Here is a 20731-nt window from a genome sequence, read left to right as displayed (position 1 = left end):
GGTAACATTGCCATAAATTGATGTAACTGAAAGCTCAGGTATCATCTGGGGGACCTCGCAGACTGTGTAGTCATACGTGTCATGCAAGACGTCATAAAGGAAACTCATACGGCGATGCTTCAGCGAGAGGATCGGCCTCGGGAGAGGTCAAAAGGCACTCAGATAATGTTTATTGAGGGAAAATAAGATCCTCAAAGAATCAGAAGACCCCAGTGTGCCATTCCCTTTTATGTCCCTATGAAAATTCAATGCCTTCAGGGTGAGCTTGGCCGGTTTCTCATCGAGAGCAGAACCGTACGAAAGTTCTGGCTGTAAGACCTGTAGGTAGGTACTTTGGGGCAAAGAGCAGCTGTATTCTCCTAAATATTTTGCTCCGTAAAAAGTACATCACCTCACAGTTAGGAAGGTCCTCAGTATCGTTGAGAGGATAGGTGCAGGCCGCACAGTATCATGTCGCTACTCTACGGGCCTTTCATCCCAACGTTAGGGAGGGATCGGGGAAGTGACATTGGGAGGTCAGGTCAGCAGGTACGCCCCTGGGACCATCTCGATCCTCTCCGCGCTCTGTCGTTTTCCACACGGTCACCGAGCCACAGGCGCGGATACAAGGGGGGGCCATGGGGGCCATGCCCCCCCCCCCCCTTGGCCGATTTTTTTCAAAAATAAAATAAAAAGTTAAAAAGCTGAAAAGGGGGCCTCCTGAAATTAAAGTGGCTATTCATGTTGAGATGTTGCCTGAACAGCTAGATAAGCTCAATAGACGCAGTTTTTTTTTGGGGGGGGGGGGCCAACAAGTGGGAAGATGGGGCCTCCAACAGGTGGGATTATGGGGGCCTCCTGGTTTCTAATGGCCCCTCCCTTGGAGATTTTCTGGATCCGCCCCTGCCGAGCCACAGAGGCAACGGACCGAACTCATCTAATTCGCTCGGTGGCCTCCATTGGTGCGGCTTACCGCCGCTGACGCCGGCTATTGTTCGCGCCAATTCGGGCCGGCGTCGCGCCATTTCCCGCCTCTACCTGGGTCACGGCTCGACCGACTGAAACTGGCGCCATGGAGGTCAACAGGCCAGCTGCGGCTCCGGCCGGAGTGCCCGGCTAAGTGGATATGGTGGCTGGGGTCGGGCAGACAGGGTACTGAGAGGATATCCATTGTGGCTGGGGTCAGGCAGGTATGATACTGAGTAGTGAGTGGACACTACCTGTGGCTGGGGACAGACAACCAGAGTTGAGTGGATGCATTGGTAGGCACTGGGAAACAATGGGGAATACCAGTATGCGGTAGTGTTTATATGATTGGCAATTTTCTAGCCATGCAAAAAGTCATGCACGGAAGGCAAAGATCAGAATCAGCCAATCGGCATTTCAAACAGGTTTTGCTGCCGATCAAGTATCTACCGAATTCTGATTGTGAGTTACCGTTTGTGGCCAATGTCATGTTCCAGGGTGCTCGGGAGTGGACTATCTCCAGCCTAACGGAGACCAATATAGCTCTGCAGACATTGGGTGCCCACCGCCCTGGGTCGTCTCCAGGACTGCTGGGTGGCCTCTCAGTATATAGGGCCTTGGGCCTCTCCTTATACTCACCGAGACGCCGGTGAAGTTGAGTCGCTGTGTGGCGCTGAACAGGTCGGCAGCCGTGCCGGCGTGGCTGTAGTCGAAGCGGTGGAGAGCCCGCCGCTCCCCGCGGGCCCTCCAGCGACGCTGGGTGGCCCGCAGAGCTAGCGCCACGCTCCAGAGCGCGTCGTAAGCCAGGGAGGCGGTACGGGTGATGGGTACACCACGCAGCTGCAGCGCGCGCCGGAACGCCGCCGAACTCTGCAACACACATACAGGGAGGGAGGGACAGGGAGTTAGGACAGGGAGGGACAGTTACACTGCAACTAGCAGTGAGCACTGGACGCTCTTTTAAGTGTAGAGGTTGTAGAACCTAGAAGTACTCTTACCGAGACATGAACGGCCTTGAAATACATGTCTGGTTTGAAGCAGCAAGATACATAATTAGATAGGTCAGCATGACTTTGTCATTTTTCTTTGATTTTTTTTTTAAGGCGATACTTTAAGGTAAAATAAGCTTAGGTACCTACCAGTAACGTCATAGCAACTCAAAATTAACTGAGAACCTAGAAGACATAAAATGGCGGCGGCGCAACCATCTTGCAAAATGTGCATTTTAAAGACCGCAATGATAAACGATGCAGGGCATATCCAATCTAACTTAACAAGGTCGTACGCATATCATTTGCCTGTTAATTACACGCCTCGCCACAACTACCGTCCGGCTCATTTCCGGTTGTGCCGTATAGGAAATAGTCTCCGCAAAAATGACAGCGACACCATCGATCCCGCCGGCTGACACCCTCCGGCAGGGGTCGGTCCGGCCGGCTGCACTGAGCGCCGGTAAACGCCCCAGTGACGTCATCACAGACACGGCAGTCCGTGTCAGCAGCCGCCGAGATAAACGACCCGGGTGACCGCCGGCGGGGCGACGAGCCTGGCAACCGATGGTCGCCGCGGTCGGCCTCCCCCGGCCGGATTATGCGCCGGTCATTGGTCAGTGTCGACTCCCAGAGGTCCGCTAAGTATGGGCAGCGTATGGAGTGGTGCTCGCAGAGCGGGACAAGACCTGCACTGAATACATGGCCCAGAGAACTACCTATATTCAGGGTTATGTTAGGGTAAAATGTGATGAATAAATACAAGACCGGATGTTGAAGCTCTATGATATGATATCAGCATCAGAAAAAGGTACCTACTTACCTACGATCATAATTTAGAGTACCTACCTATAGGCAAGCATGTCATTTTTTCGCTAGTACTTTTGCCGAGCACCGCCTCATATAAGTATGTGAATTGATTTTCAGAAATGCATTTGCTTTGAAAAAAAATGTCTGAGAAGCAGACGTAATGGCCACGACTGACAAACGTCCTTCGGTCCCCATACTCTGTTTTAGATCCTAGTCCCTAGATGGCAGCAAGATCACCCACCAGCATGCTGTGCCGCAATGCTCGGCTGCCGTCTGAGCTTCTTGGACGGGCGATGGCCGCCTGGCGCCTCATTGTGGCACGGCCCGAGTGACCCGAGTTTGTCTTCGAGCCACTGGGTTTGTCTCCATGACAGCCGAGCACACAATGTCGATGACTCGACTGTCGGCGCCTTTCGGTGGGTGGCATGTTGGCCATGAAATAACACCGACAAGAGCCGATGGGTCCGACCGGCGGCAGTTGACGGCACAGCGGATATGAGACACGCCAAGCTAGCGGCGACAGGACAGTCGTGTCTCTCTCAGCAACAGTGGTAGGTAAACACAACGAAGCCAAAGCAAAACCAAGGCATGAGATCAGGAGAAAATTATGTGAAATTTTGTGATATTAAAATGCTGAACTAAAAATGGTTATAACATTCACTTCTACATGTTCGAAAGGGTGAAATCCAAGCCTGTGGAAATACTGCCTTTTACTACTCAGATTCATCATGCATACTGCGGCTTGCTTTTTGTTAAACAATTCTAGCAAACGAAAAATATGTGTATAATACATACGGCTCAAACGAGACCCAGAAAGCATCTAACCATGCTAGACCGCCTCTTTTGTTCGGCGAAGCCTTTGAAGTTGTTGATATGCGTTGCTGTGAGTCTAGACACTAGCAAAACAATTTTCACGACAGAAATCCTAGAACATTCAGTTAATATGATGGCGTATATTCATGGGATCAAAGTTCGTTTACGGGGCTTTAGCGCGTGACAGCTTTTTATCCTAGATATTCCGCATCCTATCGAAATATTGTACGGCTACCATGTAAAGCAGCAGACTCCGGAACATATGAATGGAAAAAGCTTCCCTGCAGATATCGGGTGAAGCCCTCGTTCGGCATGTTCAGGGAAAAGCCTCGTCGTTCCCCGCGCTACCTCCCCGACTATCCGATCAGGGTCCCGGCGGACCGGCGAGACACCAGAACCGGGTGTAACGCCACACCGCGACTGACACCCAATCTGATCACCCGGGCACCTCATCTCCGAGGCCGCGGCCCAACAGCCTGGCGCGGCGTCCCGTAGTCCTGGCACGATCCCAGCAGATGCTCCGACAGCGGCGATACGATACCGGGTCCAGATATCTAGCGCGATTCTATTGGTGCCGAATTGTCGGTATACTGGTAAATGATTATACAATTATATATGCTAGTAAACTCAGTTAGCCAATCAATGACTCATTTAGTTATCTGATGACAGGTTGGCTGGATGACTGACTTATGTACAGCTTAGATGACTAAATGACTGGCTTAAGTAGTCCCGCTAACTGAGTAACTAACTGAATGACTAGCTGTTCGTCTGACTGACTCATGCAGGTTCCCGAACTGGGAATTGAATGTGTTTCCATTCGTCAGACTCGCATCAACGCCATTGGACCGTCCCTCGCCTGAAAGGCACATTCGTCTTCATGTTATCGCCATCCACTGGACAGGATGTGCGTCGTCTCGGCACCAACGGTTTGTCACACCATTCCCTGCTGCAGTTGCCGGGTACGAACGGGCATTTTTACGGTTTTTGCAGATCTTTCTGCCCTTTCGTGCTCCACTCATATCTGAGTCGTGTCTGCATCGTCAAATCTCGGTTTCAAATTTGTGGCCCGGCATTTTCAGTGGAAATTCGCTGATTGCTCATAAAATTATCATTTTCAGTCTGCGACAAATATTTTTAACTGTTGCCTTCCTGATCTTATCAAGCCACCAAGCCATAAGACTCAATAAGAGAATCTTACTAATTAATTTCAACTCCCTAAACTGCAAGGTCGGCTTATTAGCCAAATATATTTGTCAGAATTCTGCTGAGGACTCCGTCTTCTAGCTGCTCACGGGTCGCCGATTCGCTGTTCTCTGCCAGCCTCATTCCACATCTAAAGGCCTTCGCTGCAGTCCCTCCCCCTAAGTGCACTGCAGAGGTACTGACCGGTCCGTAGACACTGCCGACCTCCCCTCTCCTTCTCAGGTCGTCCATGGACACGGAGTCGTCAGCTGGAGCTGGCGGGTCGTGTCAGAGTGCGTATGGATGTGGGAGCGCCGGTGGCTCTCTGACCTCCCATCCCTGACCGGAGATCACAATACCTGCCGGCCCGGCGCCAGCTGCTCTATCTTCCCGCCATCTGGCCGACGCCGCCGGCTGCATTGTCGGCGCCACTTCCGACTCCTCTCGCCGACCCCTCTCCCCTCCCCCACTCTGCCATGCCACCCCCAGTCATCGGTCTCGGCAGTCAGAAGGTGGCTGTTCTGCATCTCTCTCTCTCCCCCCCTCTCTCTCTCTCTCTCTCTCTCTCTCTTTCTCTCTCTCTCGCTCTCTCTCTCTCTCGCTCTCTCTCTCTCGCTCTCTCTCTCTCCCTCTCTGTCTCCCTCTCTCCCTCTTTCTATTCTCTTTATCTGCCTTTCGTTTACTTTTTCACTCATCTTTATTTGTTCTGTCGTCCTCCATGCGTTCTTTATTCCTGTTTCTTTCCATTCCACTCTACTTATTTTCCCTTTTCTCCTCTTCCTCTCTTCGTCATCCTTTCAGCCTTTCCTCTCCTTAATCTAATTATATTCCCTCCCTCCCTTCCTCTTTCTCACTAGTCCCGAGGCACGGGCCTGGCTCCCTCTCGTTCCCTCTCGCCCCCGCTTCCTTACCAGTCCGGAGGCGGGTCGGGCTCCCGGCCGGGTCTCGCTGAAGCTGTCCACCAGCAGCAGGTGAGCTGCGGCAGCTCTCATCTCGGCCGCCCGACAGCCGTCCGGCGGCTGCCGCAGCCACCAGCGTTCCGAGGTGCTGCCGTACAGCAGCCAGACGTAGTCGGCACCGAACATCCCCAGACGGTACGCCTGAGGAGGGAGGGAGCCCCCGGCACGGAGGCAGGGAGTCTGAGTGAATGCAGACACCTCAGACACCTAACCTAAGGGCCAGTGGCAGACAAGAAACGGGCCTGAGACAAAATCAGACCATTCTGACACGGAAGCAGAATCTGACACGCAGCCAAATGTTTGAATCAGTCTTACTAAGGACATAACAAAGACCCGTAACGGAAACACAGTCCGAACGGCGAGAAAGAACCAGAGACATGACCAGAGCAGGCGTAATGATAATGACACGGATTTAACCCTCGCCGGACCTGTTGGTTTTCTACATACGCGCCGGCCGAGGGGGGGGGGGCGGGTACGACCCCCCCCCCGCCGTTTCGCCCCTGGTGGAGCTAGCGCGTCGCGGAAAAAACGAACGTGTGCGCCGTTACGAGACGCAGAGATTGGTACCCGATTTTAAGGTCCTAGGTCAACCGGTGACCTCTGAGGTCAGGTCAAGTGCCCAAAGGTACGGTTCAGTTTTTGGTGAATAACTTCGCAAAAAACGGCCGCAGAGCGCCGATTTTGGCAGCATCGTGTTCGTCTCGCTCAGGCGCGTCGAATGATATACTTTTTGTCCGGGTCAGGTCAACTTGGGATGTTGACCTCAGGTCAAGGTCAGGTCAGCACCCCCACGTCACGAAGTTGGTCGAAAGAGGTCATGTCGCATATCATTCGATTCGGCAGGTCTTCCTGAGTCCATTGGTGGCTTTCCCGACTCGCTAGCTCAATTTGATCAAGAGTTATTGACGAAAAACGAATATGACCTTGATGACGTCATAACTGACGTCACGCAAGGTCAACATTGCAAAAGTGACGCATCTAACCTTGCAAGGAGTGCATAAAATCACGATTCTGTGTGCTTGAGATAGTTGGAGATCGTTCCCGGCGCCAGAATAGCAGCTTTCATTTTTCCCCATTGACTTATAATGGTGAGGTCACGAAAATGACCTGACCTCATATGACCTTTATGAAAAATCCGAGATATAAAAGTTGTGGGACTCATAATGGATACTAGATCCTGCAAGTTTCATATCCCTGTGACATCTCCTCTGGCAGTGAGGGCGTTGCGAAGTTGCGACATCTGAAGACCGTGCAGAGGTTCACTTATGACGTCATAGGTTAGTGACCTGACCTGACCCAAAAATGCGGTTGGTGTCAAAAGATGCGGCTTGGATCAAAGGTCAGGTATGCCAAGTTTCAGCTCTCTATCGCCAGCGTGTTCGGAGCTATCGCGAAAAAACCCTATGGGGGGGGCGGCACCCGCCCCCCCCCCCTCGGCCGGCGAGGGTTAAAGTCACTGGTCGGTGTCGGAGCAACACAGACAACATAATCAATATCAAAGTCAAACAGCCGACGCGGAACCAGATACAGCGTCAGGGTACAGACAGATGATTATTGGCTCCTGTCAGACTGTTGCGACGGCATCCATTATGAAATAAATAAATAAGCAAAGAAACAAAGAAAGACGAATTGATATTGCTTATGATTATTCATGTTCGGTCTTCCCTAAAAGCACATGCACGCACACCATTCAGCCTATACCAACACAAAGTAATGTGTTTGCAAATATTTCAGCATGATGAAACGTGCCTTTAAAAGGAAACACCAGCCAGTATCTACCTATGGCTGACCTGCAATTTGAAATGAGTATGCCATATACATACTCATTTCAAATCTTCTGTGAAAAATGAATAGGGAGCTCGAATGAGATGAAGGTGACATGATATAGCATCTCATATCATATCAAATGACAACCGTGGAAAATAAGCATTCAACTATAGAATTTGTGACATGATCAGAAAATGTTCTCACATAACGGAAATGCTCTCATATAATCTGAAACCTTGGAAACTCTGAATAGACCAGCCAGCCTCGTCCAAATCTGTTTGTTGGACCTCTGGCAATCTGCTAAGTGACATGGTAAGCCAATTCACTTAGTCGCAACGGCTTAGTTCCTTTTGTCCGTTACCAACTCGGACACGCTATCCCGTCATAAACATGAATTATACCTTCATCCAGTTTTCACGCAGAAATATTGACAAATCTTATTACAAACCACAGGCCAACATAAGCACCAGGCAGCTATCCAATATCCATCCCGGATTCATTAGAACAAATGTTTCTTTTCCAGTTCAGCAAGAAGTTCGACTCAATCGTGCCTATGTTGTAGCGTCCATTCATTCACACAGTGCGTTGTTCAATGTTCAATGTTCAATGTGGCCTGCAAGTCACGGCTGGTAAAAAGGTGACGGATGACCGGCAGTTTCATTAGGTGGTGTCGCGGTTTTTGCTCACGCGCTTCCGTGCCAGCATTCATCTTTCTGATGACTGCGTGGTTCCGCACGATAGAAGGCGGGATTGAACTCGGAGCGAGCCAATGGATTTAGCTCAGTCTCCTGTTTCCGTCTCTAACCACCTGCCGTCGATGGAAAAATGAAGAGGTCTTCAAATTGACGATGGCATGGTGAAGAGGCGTGGACAGCGAGGTGCACCACTGTTTCTTTTCAGGCCAATTTTAGTCTATAGTGATCCGAATTTTCCAAACCGACACGTTTATCAATTGAGATGTCACCTTCCTTTCCCTCCTAAAGCCGGTGGCGATCTCTGCCCGTTCACTCGTCCCCCACCCTTACCCCCGTCTGGTGTCAGGGCCCAGTGGCAGAACCCCCCCCCCTTGTGACCCCCCCCCCCCGGCAGCTCAGGTGGCCGTCATCGGACCGGCGGCGGACGGACGATATTGGCGCTGTCTGCGCCGAATTGGCCGCCGCCGACGGCGCCGACCGGTAGCCAATCGGGCCCAATGGCACCGGCCGCTCGCAACTTCCTGACGAGCCGGCCAGGGGCGGGGAGGGGTCACCGTGGAGAGGGGGGGGGCGTGCACGGAACGGGTATCGTCTGTGGTGTGTGTGATGTGTGGCCTGAGGAGTGATCTCGGATGTCGATGGCTCAACATTTCTCACAAATAGCATTAGGTAAAGCCAGAAATCAAAATGGCGACAGATGGCGAATATTTTGCCCATAAATTATTGCACTGCTGCCAAGAAATAAGAGCGTCAAAATATGTCAAAACATTTCTTGTTTGTAGCTTTCTCACGACAAACAGTTTTCTCTATTCTTACCTTGAAGAACCGTCAAAAGTTTAAAACTGAACTCGTGAGCAAAACATTCGAGTTCTTATTATGAGCCCATCCATCATCATGCCTGCATCATCATTCATCACGTGAATTCAAAGCTGCAGCAAACGGCTGCGAAGTTATCTAATTTACTGAACGTCCCAGTGTGTTGACGTCAACTCACGGCGGCGTATCTCTGTTCGCAGGCTGCCGTTGTTCCAAGTTCTGTTTATGGCTCTGGGACAGATTCGTGTCACAAGAGCCGCCGAGGCTTGGCGTAGGTCGGAGGGGTCAGCCAGTGAGTGCTGTCTCAGACTCGTCGGTCAGGTGCGGGTTACGAGCCGTCGCGAAACGAAGGCGACAGAAGAAAACGCTGAACCGGCACCGCCACAGAGGATATAGGGACTGCACTGTGACTGCTGGTTCAGTGGAGTGCTGCGTATCGTCATCACGATTCGCGGGTCGAGTTTCCCATGTGCCTGACGTTAGTCTCCAGCATGTCATGCATGAAAGGACAGGTGCATGCCAGCACAATTTGAATCATTTACCGATAAGACTGTAAACGATCTTCAGCACTTGTTGCCGCGGAAGACGCCTATACGAGTATACACCTCAAGATCCTCATAGGACTGCGATGCTGATTTTTGGCACCCTTTCACCTTTCCAAATATTCACTAGTGCCGTGTAAGCCACTCCACCCCTTCCGCTGCGTCAACAAATTTGACACCGAATGCAGCTTAGACGTTTCAAAGAGTTTGTATGTCATCATCCGTCCGTTTTCCGCTATTCTCCTGAGACCAAAGAGACCCCTTTGTGTGTGGCTATTTTCACCGCGCCGAGACCCACCCACGATCGATACGTGTTTGCCCATTGAAGACAAAGTGTTGTTGGTGGCCGGCGGGTTTCCCGTCGCGTTCGCCGACATTTCGGGCGCACAAAGTCCCGATACCGTGAAATCGGAAACAGCCAGTGCCGGCGGCGCCTTGTTAGCCGGCCGGCGGCTGGTATTTTTCCGGCGTCCGCGCCCGTTCCGCTCCGCAGTGGAGGCTGATTAGCCCACTGGGGCTCCCCCTGTGGCATAAGAAAGCCGCTGCGACCATCGGACTACCCCAGGTGAATCAGAGAGGGACCAACAGTGGGCGCTGGACAGGTAAGCTCTGCAGTCTGCACACAACTGTCCCAGCGCTATTAATTAGGGCTGATCTTTTTCAGATCCCCTTTATTCAAATGCTTTTCATTTCATTCACTTAACCCGCGCGGGGCTGGGGGGGTGGTAAATTTTACCCCCCCCCCCTCGCGAATTTTTGCAATATCTCAAAAACGGCGGCGCGCAGCGCCGCCAATCTTTCAGTACCTTTTCTTACAGCAATTTGACATGTTCCCTGAAAATTTGAGCGAAATCCGTCGGAAAATTTTTGAGAAATTGACGTTTTAGTGACGTCATGTTCGCCATTTTCGCCTGAAAAACGGCAAAATTTCAAACGCCGCTAACATCTTCATTTTTAAAGGAATCCAGACGTAACAAAAAAGGTTATACGTAATCCTACTTTGACTATCAAATGGCAATCTCGGTTTTTTGAAAATTTTGGATTTTGGCCCACATTTAAAAAAACTGACTTTTTTTGGGAAAATAATTATAAAATTCAAAATTTTGAGTGTATCGAAAAAACCGAAATATATGTCAGAACAGTGGTCTATGTGCACCTACATACCAATTTTTAGAAGAATCGGTTCAAAAATGTGGGAGTTATTCAAGATTTTATGACGTCACGACACACAAAAATTTTGAAAAATGATTTTTTTAGAAGTTCTAGACCTCGTACGGAAACAAAAATAGCACCATTCGATTCGCCGTGAAAAAAACTGCATCAGATAGATACCTTTTTAGGCCTTAACAACCAACTTCAAAATTTGACCTCACTTGACCTGACCTTGACCTGACCTCGACCTGAAATTCATCCAGAGGTGGTCTATATCACTTATTGAGTGTGCCTATTGAATTCTATGAGTAAAATGACCCATAACACATGTGTCGCACATGCCCTTTTCTATATTTTGTTTTTTGGTGACCTGACCTGACCTGACCTGACCTGACCTTGACCTTGACCTCTGGATGATATTGTATGCAACGAATATTGTTTTGGTTGCCTAAGAACACGTTTTGGGCAATCAGTCTCAGTCGATGACTCCATTCTTCGGCAACTACGGTGCAAGGCCGATACTGTAGAAACTTGCAATTTGTACCCTTGACCTGACCTTGACCTTGACCTCAAACTTTAAATTAAGTACATGTTTTTAGTTGTTCGTGATGAGATCTTTCGATTGGCGTTTGATTTTTCCAAATCGGACCATTAGTTCGGGAGATAACAGGGGGGTAAAATTTACCCCCCCCAGCCCCGCGCGTTCGGCTGGAGACCCCAGCCCCGCGAGGGTTGAGTTGAACTGAAAAGGAATGACAGTTCTAAAAAACGTCGAATCATATACTTTGGAATTGGTGCCATTTCACATTTACGTACCAATCATTACCTACCAATCAATAGCGATTAGGAAGCTTTTGCCATTTCCTATAACTGTGTTATAACTTATAATCGGTATTACGTGGCATAGACCTTTGTTTTCCTGTACAGAGGTAAATTGAATGTGGATATTTACTTCTATATAATAGGTTGTGGCATGCTTGATTTTCTTAATAAGATATCAATAAGACAAAAACACATACCTCGCAAAATATTTTGCCCGTCATCGCTGTGGAAAAGCTGCCAATGATGATCCGAACGTCTCGATCCTGAAACAAAGGCAGAGGCATCGTTTTGGTATTGACTGGTATTGCAAGCCTTGAAATAACTCCCATTCAAAAGCGGGTGGCGACAGAGGGTGACGAGAATAATTTTTTTTTGTGAGAGAAACGATCCGGTGATCGTTCGAAAACAGCTATAAAAGCTCGAAAGACATCTCAATCAATGAAAGAAATAAAATATGCATAGTTTGTAATGTATACAGTTGTGGACTGTGGTTAATATCGCTCGTAGTTAATGGTTTATGTGTGTATGTCACATGTGAATGTCACAGACATCTTCCAGACGTTTAGTGCAGGAAGATCAACTGAAATACCCACAATGTTCATCCATCGGAAATGCATACGATTTAGCCAGCGCACACATAAGTGCAGCTATTTGGAACCAAGTGATGCCCTCGGGCCCACTCCAGCTAACTTTCGATCATCGGTAGGCATTTGTGAACGCTGATGAGACGTTTTCGTCGAGCTGACTGAATCATCGGTTTTCTTTCAGCCACTCACGCAGCGTTGTGGGGCCGATTTTCGCTGCGTAGGCATGCTGCCGAGTCCAGCGGGACGCGTCCAAAGCAGACGGAGCTCTACAGCCGCGGACAGCGGATGTACGCGACGCTTAGCAAAAATCGGACCAGGCAAAACGGCGACAATGCATCAATCTACACTCTACAGCTAAATGTCACACCAGTACATGCTTTAAGTGGATCCATACCGGCGCGATGGCTCAATATCTGTTGGTAAGTCCGGGCCTTTTTATCTCTTTGTTTTATAACAATTGTTATTTAGCTTCTAATATGTTACAAAAGAAACATAAGTTTGTTAGTTGCATTGCTATAATTGGCATATTGTTCGATCCATTCATTGTGCATATTGAATTATCTAAATTCAGTTTATCCCATTTTTCACTGCTCATGAACAAAGCCGTTCAAACTAAATAGATCTGCGGACGCATAAACCATTTTTGGATTCAACCAGGCTCCGGTCCTCTTTTAGTTATCCTTTTTTGCAACGTCACTTTTGCGAGGGCCACTGTATGGATACATGTGCCGACAAACTCAGTACCATAGCTGCTTGTTGACTTGGCTTGGAGGCACTGCGTCCATCGGAATACTAACCAGCAACCAGCCCCAGGTGGTGACGGGGTAGGGGAGTGGGGCAGGGAGGAGGGTTGTTACTGTTAGTGTCAGCGTGACAGCATGAAGATGAAAGTGAGTTGTTCGTGATTTGGAAGAATCAATCATGGTTAAGTGTGAGCTTAACCCTCGCCGGCACAGGCCATTTTGCGTCCTTCGACGGCACAAGGGGGGGGGGGGTTGGTACGACCCCCCTCGCGTTTGGCCCCTGATCGAGCTAGAGCTTCGCGGAAAGAACGAGCGTGTTGCCCGTCACGAGAGGAAGCCGATGATACCCAAGTGTAAGGTCCTAGGTCATCGGTGACCTTCCAGGTCAGGTCAATGACCCGAAAACCGGGAAAATCGGGACCTGTTAGAAGTCGTAAAGTGTGGCTGCTATGTGGTTTTCCGGGGTGCCGATCACGAATATCGTGTTGGTTTTGATCAGAGATGATGTTTTTAAGCATTTAGACCAGGTCGGGTCAGGTCAAGTCAGGTCAACCGGTAGGGGCTGTGACGGGTATTCGTAATACGTGTCAACCGCCTCTGACAGCTTCGTAACATGTTACGAAGGCACCAAAACTACTTCGTAAATGTTCAAATGGTTGCTAAATTCGAATTCAGCTCCAACAACTAGCCTAGAAACATGTAAAACTCGAAAAAGTGAACCGAGGTCACCCGAGGTCACCAAAGGTCAATGACCTGACCTGACCTTCAGGTGACCTTGACACCCACCCTAATGTATGGGAGCAACATCAAATCACATGTTTGATCGTTTGAAACCACGAAAAGCAAGCAAACGCGCGGCTAATGCGAGCCGACATACGCCCAATGGCGATTTCGGCCAAACATGGTCACGGAAAAGAGGTCACAGGTCAAAGGTCATTTGGGTCAGGATCATGAAATTTTCAGGGTAGGTGTCAAATTGATCAATGCGAGGGAACTGAAAGTTTCGTTGCGATCGGCCGCTTTTTACGCGAGTTATTTGCTAAAAACCTTAGGGGGGGTTGCATCAACCCCCCACCCCCACCCCTGTGCCGGCGAGGGTTAAGTAAATGCGTTTATCATAACATTTTAAAATGAAATGTTGACTGATATTTCAACTGATGACTTACTGACAGATGATTGATGAAAATCTCAATGACTGACGAAGATTTTAGCACGTGGTCTTCTTGGCAATAATTCATTTAGACAGTAGCGGCGGAACACTTTCAATTAAGGGGGACACTGCCGACTTTTGGTCACATTCTTTCCATGCAAGGCCCATAGGGCTTATATTAAAATGCCAAAATCAAAGGAGGGCACGGTGCAAGGAGGGCACGGTGCCCCGGTGCCCTCCCCGTTCCGCCGCCTATGCAGTTAGATGGCTTGTAGCCAGAGAAAAGCGTAAGGAAGAGTAAGAGAGAGACAGGGGAAGTGAGAGAGAGAGAGAGAGAGAGAGAGAGAGAGAGAGAGAGAGAGAGAGAGAGAGAGAGAGAGAGAGAGAGAGAGAGAGAGAGAGAGAGAGAGAGAGAAAAGAAAGAGAGGGAGGAAGATAGACGGAGGGACTGAGGAAGATAGAGGGAGAGAGATGGGAAGGAGAGAGAGAGAGAGAGAGAGAGAGAGAGAGAGAGAGAGAGAGAGAGAGAGAGAGAGAGAGAGAGAGAGAGAGAGAGAGAGAGAGAGTAGCTGAGGCAAAATTCTGCGGAGACCTCCCGCAGTTGGATACGAGAGCTGCAGACTCAGCGTGTTTCCGCAACCGAGCGATCGTGGAGTGGTACAGGAGACGGAAAGAGCTGTGACGAGAGGGAAAACGAGAGAGGCAGAGGAGAGCGGGAGTGCCGGGGAAAGAGAGCCGCCATTGAAAACAAATATCGGAGAAAGATCAAGGTCGTGGCATTCGTTATAAGCTTATATCAACAGTACGGGGCGCGGCCGACGGAATGCCAGCTGGTGCCAGCGAAGAAAAGACGGTATTCGGTAGATTTTCTGACAGCTAAGGCGTGCCTTGCAGTTTCAGCGAAAGGACAGACCCTTAGAGTCCGGCATACCCTCTTATGCTGCGGTAGCTATGTAGGTGGTGAGCGATATTTCTCCAGGTCGACTCTCCGCTCGACCCCGTCGCCCATCCCGTTCCCGTGCCGTGCCTCGGGGGTCGTGCCGGTCGACCCTCGTTTCATATTCAACGGTCTCCGTCGAGAGTAGGCAATCTAATTTAAAGCATTAACGATCGACAGATAGCCCGCGGGGACGAGGCGAAAGAGGAAGAGCTTCTCGCGGTACTTCAGCGAGAGTCGGCCTCTTCATTGGCTTGGCTCCTTTAGGCTTCAATTGCAGGATATTTGAGAATCATCAATGCATGTATTGCATGCCCATAGATACACGATAAATGCCTTGTGTCTTGTAAATGTCTTCAACAGCCATTAATTCGTGAAAAAGGACGCCATTTGAATCCAAACACGTTCGTCAATTATAACAGCCAGGCGTAGCTAAGCCAGGTCAGGTCAGGTCAGTCAGCTGAGGTCAGGCCACGTCAGGTCAGGTCAGGTCAGGTCAATGTTACCTTTAGCGAGTTCAGCTGCTCCCGGTAGTCGTTGGCGTCCAGTGTGACCGTGGCCAGCAGCGTGACGTTGTTCGCCTCCAGCTCCGTTACCAGCTCGTTCATCGCCTGTTGATACAGATACGATAAAAAGGTGTTAACCGCAGGTTGTTTGAAAAGACAAACACTATTCGTTAGAATTGTGTTTTTCTATTGAAAAACAACCGGAGCGGTCGTTCTCCGGGCTTAACCCTCGCGGGCCCGGGGGGGGCGTTTTTCGCCCCCCCTGGCGAATATTTGCGATAGCTCCCGAACGCTTAGGGATAGGAAAGCGAAACTTTCAGTACCTTTTCTCCCATCAATTTGACATCTCCTGAAGTAAAAAATTTGGACCTAGCCCCCTTGATGACGTCACAAGGTCCATTTTTCTAGACCCCTGCACGGCAAACTTCGGCGTCACAGACGCAAACTTCAAATAGCTGCTAAAAATAGAGTTTTAGAGATAAAGACAAATTACGAGCACGGTTGTGTAGCGTTTGACCTAGAGAAAAATACAAAAATAGTTTTGGTGACCTGAGGTCAGAGGTCAGGTCAACGACCCCAAAATGTGGTTTTAGTTTTTCGCAAATAACTTCGACAAAAATGGCCCTAGAGCTACGGCAGTGGTACCATCGCATTCGCCTTGTCAAGCCGCGTCGAATGATATATATTTTGATCGGAAAAGGTCAAGTTTTATGTTGACCTCATGTGACCTCGAATGACCTCTGGTTGACCTTGACACATGAAAGGTCGTTTATGATGGATTTGTACCCGCTGATCACGAATCTGGCATCTATTTTCCTCTAAGCCTTCATTTAGAGTTTCCGGATGGCAAAATTGTCTTATTTATTATTACTAACTTGAATTAGTGAAATAGCCTCTAGCAGGGATACTCTTCAGTGACCTTGACCTTTAAGCAGCCTTGTATCGTAAGATGAACCACAAATAGGGAACTGATAAGCCTCAAAACATTTCAAAACATCTTGGAAGTTAGCACGCAAGATGTGCGAAAAAGTGCCAAGTTTGAGGTCAATTTTGAGCGTGACCTTGACCTTGACCTTTCACTTTGAGCACATTTTCAGAATCCTCAGATTCTCTTCTTTCGTTTTACACCCAATTTTGCCGGTTTGATGCCGCCTGCCGTCTTCTAGAAGGCTTACTTTGAGATCACTACACATGTGCCGGTTTTTGCCTTTGACCTTGACCTCTGACCTTGAAAATTGACCTGAGGTCAAAAATTTTAGGTGCTTTAGAATCGTCTCGTAAGGACCTTTCGCTTGGTATCGCTTTTGTTTCCGTAGCTCCCTTATTTACGGAGTTAGACAGGGGGGGGGCGAAAAACGCCCCCCCCCGGGCTGCGGTGGTTGGGATTACCCCCCGGGCCCGGCCGGGTTAAAGAATGCTGTGATGGGATATAACTTATCGCTCAGCATGATATGATAACATTGTTACCGCCAGATGATTCCTCGCTCAACTTTTCCGATTGCAGCGTCCATCCACCAAGCTGCCACAAATGTTAACGTCTCCTGACTGCCCGCTGACGTCACAGTTGGTTGGATAAACTCTCTGTTGGAGTCGGTATGTACAAAAACGACTGAACCCCAAAGTGAAGAGTTGTGCACGTTAGGGTTCTCACCAGCGTGTGCACGTTGAGGTTCTCACTGCTATATTTATCGCAAGTGTGTGCACGTTGAGATCCTCACAGAGAGGGTTCTCACTTCTCACCAGCGTGTGCACGCTAAGGTTCTCACAGCCAGGGTTCTCACCAGCGTGTACATTTACAAGTTGAGGTTCTCACTGCTCCTATAGTTCTCACCAGCGTGTGCAAGTTGAGGTTCTCACTGCTCCTATAGTTCTCACCAGTGTGTGCACGTTGAGGTTCTCGCTGACGGTCGCCACGGCGTCCCAGCGGTGGTGCGCCACAAACGCCAACCGCGCCAGGTTGTGCGCCGACTCGGGCGGCGAGGTACGGAAGAACAGCGGAAATGTCGTGCGGTCGCTGAGGGCGGGCGAGAACGACCCGAACGACATCTATCGGAGACAAAACATTCAGAAATTATAGCGAGCCAAATGATATCTACCGGAGACCAAAGCAAACACCAGCGGGAGGTCACCTCGGTGACAATCGCGTTGAATCATCACATAGTTTGTGAAATTATATTTATATTACGTTAAACGGTCATTGTTTTCCTAAATTAACTACACCATACGTTGTGAGCCGACACAACATTTATTACGGTCATAATTGAAACTCATTGAGATAAGTAGACATAATCATTGAACACGCGAAAATGAGTGAGGGTAAGAGCATGCAATTAAGAGATATTGCCTGTTTACGTGATACAGGGCCATCGAATGGCCGAGTGAAATAATAACCGACGGTCACGAATTGAGAAATAATGCAAACTGGCATAATACGGTTAGTGCTCGTGGGTCCAAACCACTTTTTACGATAACCCAATCCGTAGCGTGTATGTTTTTCGCCCACTGGTTAATCATTTGGTTTGTTTCAGCGCTGTGCGCCTCGGGTTTTATTCTGTTACACTCGCCTGCAGCATGGTTCAGCAGTGCACGATCTGTGCCAGGTGTTCTGTTCTGTTCTGACCTGTTGTGGTATGTAGTCCATTTGGCTCACCGGCAGTATGTTCCACTAGAGCACGACCATCGGTGCCCTGTCCTATCCTGTTCTGTTCTGTTTTGTTCTGTTATGTCCTATCCTGACCTGTTCTGTTCCGGCTCATTTTACAGGTAGTATGTTCCAGAAGGGGGCGACCTGTGCCATGTGCTCGATGACCTGTCCTGTCCTGTTCTATTCTGACTTGTTATGTGTCTGTTCAGCTCACCTGCAGTATGTTCCAGTAGGGCACAATCTGCGCCAAGTGTTCGGTCACCTCCGAGCAGCCGGTGCCGATCAGTGCTATCGTTCGGCTCGACTTCCGCGTGTATAGAGCGTGGAAGAAGGCGTCCACCCCAACTCCAGCGCTGCACTGCGGCGCAACACATCCACTGCGGTCAGGGTCACGGAACGGCGGCAGACTACCGACGGAGACTGCCATTTTCTTTAACAACACAGAACGAGAGCATAATACATTTACAGAGCATCTCTCAGACAGTCACATTCAGTCTGCAGTACCGGACGGAGCATCTTATTCGCGTGACATTCATGTCACTGTCGATTGGCTACCAGCTATCACAGCTCAACCACAAGTACCTACTTTGGGTCTATGTGGGGCAGGTGGCGAGGTCTCTCTGCAGACTCTGTATCTTATCCGGTACCTATCGGAGGGACTCGCGTCTCTCTGTGCCACTGACATCCTCGAGTTTCCATCTGGCTTACCGGCATTCTCGAATATCTAGCGGCACCCCTAAACGCTTTCAAACCGTGTTTTTTATCATCCTTTTCTTTTCTCTGAACCATCTCCTCCTCTTGTATTCCCAGCAGGAAACGCCAACCCCGTCTCCCCGCAGGGATTGCCCCGACCCGCGACGACCCCGACCTATCTCCCCCGCCGCGACGGCCCCGACCCGTCTCCCCCGCCGCGACGGCCCCGACCCGTCTCCCCCGCCGCGACGGCCCCGACCCATCTCCCCCCGCCGCGACGGCCCCGCCCGGCCAGCGGGCGGTGTGAGTGGGGACACGGCCGTAGCCGACGGCCGCCGCTGTCACCAGCCGCCTCCCATTAGCTGCTGTATTCCAGCTAATCACCTCCATTTCCTGTGGATCGCGGCTGCCACGGCGGCCGCGGCGGCGGTGGGCGGAGGACGGCGGGCGTAGGGCCAGTGGTGGGCGGTGGGCGGTGGGCGGTACAGATTAGAGATGTCAATCGGATACCAACTTTTTGGTATACCGATACCAAACCGATACCAACTTGGTATTTGGTATTTCAATCGTAATGTGTTTGGTATTTTGTTGATATCATAAACCCTCACTAATGTAGGTATAAGATGCTAAGAAATCGGTAAAAAGTTGGTATTTCCCTCATTTTCCCAAGTTGGTTTGGTTTCGGTATTTTCCCGTGGTTTTGGTCGGTATTTGGTTTGGTATCGGTATTCCGATTTTCCGTAATTGACATCACTAGTACAGATGGTAGGTGGGAGATGGCGGGCGAGTGGTGACACTCTGCCGTGGTTGGTGGTCGCGAGCGTTGAGCGACGGGCATTGATATAGATGTTTCTAGAATAATGTCATTGTAACCCATCATAACACATCATTACGCACCGTCATTACAAACTGTCATTCAAACACACAAAAGATTATCGTTACTTGCCTTCGCCTTCACGATAGTGTCACATGGGCAAACTGACAGCCAAGGCAGGTTGCGCTGTTCCTCAATCAGTCATAGCCACGAATGTCTGAGGCCCAAACTCTGACCAATTTCCCGAATGTAACACCAAAGTCTGTGGTAGCCACTAAATGTCAGGAGTCACAGCGCCACAGAAGTTAGATTGATTGAGAGATTAGCTCGGCGTGGCATCCCCGGGGTTCCGCTTCAAAGGTCGCGGTCCACTCTCCTTCCCCGCCCCCTACACACTGATTTGTCTCGAAGGTCGTCCCAGTGTGAGGTGTTTGCGGATTTCGAGGAATTCGCCTTTGACCTAGCAATGGCGCTGATTATGTGGGACCAACCGGAGATTAATCAGTCTATTGATCACCTGTAAAAACCGACTGGTGGTATAGCATGTTGGTGGTCTATGCAAATAGCACTTCGTGTTCCGGTAAATGTCCAGCACCCGAGTGTGATGAACTATGGCTGCCGCAGCTGTACTGGGTAACCTCCTGGGGACACAACCCGTACGTTATTGATGACCTGCCAGAAAACGCCTGCGTGTGCTGGGGATTTATGGGGACAGTACTGGAGACCCGTGAATTGCTCGTGACCACTGCATAGGCAGTATACCCGTGAGTTGTTGGTGACCCACTACGAACAGTACCTGGGTGTTGTTGGTGATGAGCCGCAGCCGATAGCCGGGCACCAGTCGCCGCCGGTTGACGTGCTGCACCGCCAGCTGCACGGCCGCCAGGTCCGAGTGACCCTCATGGGGCGCCCGGCCGCACGCCCGCCGGCACCGGGCCGCGTCCATGTCGAACAGACCGAGCACAGTGAGCTGCCGCCGACCGCGGCCCGCACCAGCAGCACAGTCCGACCTCAGCACCAGCACCAGCACCACCACCAGCACCAGCACCAGCGGCGGCAGCGTCAGACGGCCCCCAGACGGCAGACGCATACCGGCCCGACCCACATACCCCGCGGCCGCCGCCCAGTGGTGACGTCACGCCCCGGCCGCCGATGACGTCACGAC

General features: G+C 50.2%; 1 protein-coding gene across 1 annotated transcript in view; it reads right to left on the bottom strand.

The window, feature by feature from the left end:
• LOC122389652 (gamma-aminobutyric acid type B receptor subunit 2-like) overlaps nt 1–20684 on the bottom strand; it is a 53191-nt gene extending 32507 nt beyond the window's left edge. Inside the window, exons 1-7 of the mRNA XM_043381866.1 lie at nt 20363–20684; nt 18274–18417; nt 17291–17461; nt 15416–15520; nt 11690–11755; nt 5651–5839; nt 1585–1815 (exon numbers count right to left, since the gene is read on the bottom strand). Of these exons, the coding sequence (XP_043237801.1) occupies nt 1585–1815; nt 5651–5839; nt 11690–11755; nt 15416–15520; nt 17291–17461; nt 18274–18417; nt 20363–20656 (1200 nt within the window). The 5' untranslated portion in view covers nt 20657–20684. The remainder of the gene's footprint in view (nt 1–1584; nt 1816–5650; nt 5840–11689; nt 11756–15415; nt 15521–17290; nt 17462–18273; nt 18418–20362) is intronic.
• Between the last annotated feature and the right edge of the window lie 47 nt (nt 20685–20731).

Source organism: Amphibalanus amphitrite, unplaced genomic scaffold (assembly GCF_019059575.1).
Source record: "Amphibalanus amphitrite isolate SeventyFive unplaced genomic scaffold, NRLGWU_Aamphi_draft 000367F_arrow, whole genome shotgun sequence".
Classification (NCBI taxonomy): Eukaryota; Metazoa; Arthropoda; class Thecostraca; order Balanomorpha; family Balanidae; genus Amphibalanus; species Amphibalanus amphitrite.
This window is presented reverse-complemented; position numbering and strand designations above follow the sequence as displayed.